Source organism: Dipodomys ordii, unplaced genomic scaffold, assembly GCF_000151885.1.
Source record: "Dipodomys ordii isolate 6190 unplaced genomic scaffold, Dord_2.0 Scaffold21, whole genome shotgun sequence".
In the NCBI taxonomy this organism is placed as follows: Eukaryota; Metazoa; Chordata; class Mammalia; order Rodentia; family Heteromyidae; genus Dipodomys; species Dipodomys ordii.
In genome coordinates this window covers 1,321,993-1,322,419 of record NW_012267237.1, presented here as the reverse complement: position 1 = coordinate 1,322,419, position 427 = coordinate 1,321,993, and the positions used below count along the sequence as shown (strand labels likewise).

Here is a 427-nt window from a genome sequence, read left to right as displayed (position 1 = left end):
CCTGCGGCAGCGGGGTTAGAGCTGGCCGAGGACGGAGGACGGCGCCTGCGAACCCGCGGGGAGGCCGCGGGCGGGCGGGAAGTGCTGCAACCGGAGCCCCCGCCGCCATCACCCCGGCCGTTACCTGCCCGGTGTGCGTGATCTTCTCCCCCGTCGGTGACAGCCGCACCCCGAAGCTCCGGGCCCCCCGGGGAAGGGCCAGCAGTCGGCGGAAGGTCGCTAGCGCCGCCATCTTGCCGGCGACCCTTGACCCGGCGCGCCGCGGCTCCAGGCACCGACGCATGCGCACCCCGGGACTCGCCAGGGGACTTATTTCGCGCGCCCCTCGGAGGGGCGGGATTCCGGCGCGCGCATGCGCGGAGCGGTCGGGCTAGGGCGATGTCGCCGGCGTCTTCGGCAGTGCGGCCTCGCGGGACAGCGCTGGGGG

General features: G+C 75.9%; 1 protein-coding gene across 1 annotated transcript in view; it reads right to left on the bottom strand.

The window, feature by feature from the left end:
• Ndufs6 (NADH dehydrogenase (ubiquinone) Fe-S protein 6, 13kDa (NADH-coenzyme Q reductase)) overlaps window positions 1-281 on the bottom strand; it is a 5,992-nt gene extending 5,711 nt beyond the window's left edge. Inside the window, exon 1 of the mRNA XM_013013815.1 lies at window positions 125-281. Within this exon, the coding sequence (XP_012869269.1) occupies window positions 125-232 (108 nt within the window). The 5' untranslated portion in view covers window positions 233-281. The remainder of the gene's footprint in view (window positions 1-124) is intronic.
• Between the last annotated feature and the right edge of the window lie 146 nt (window positions 282-427).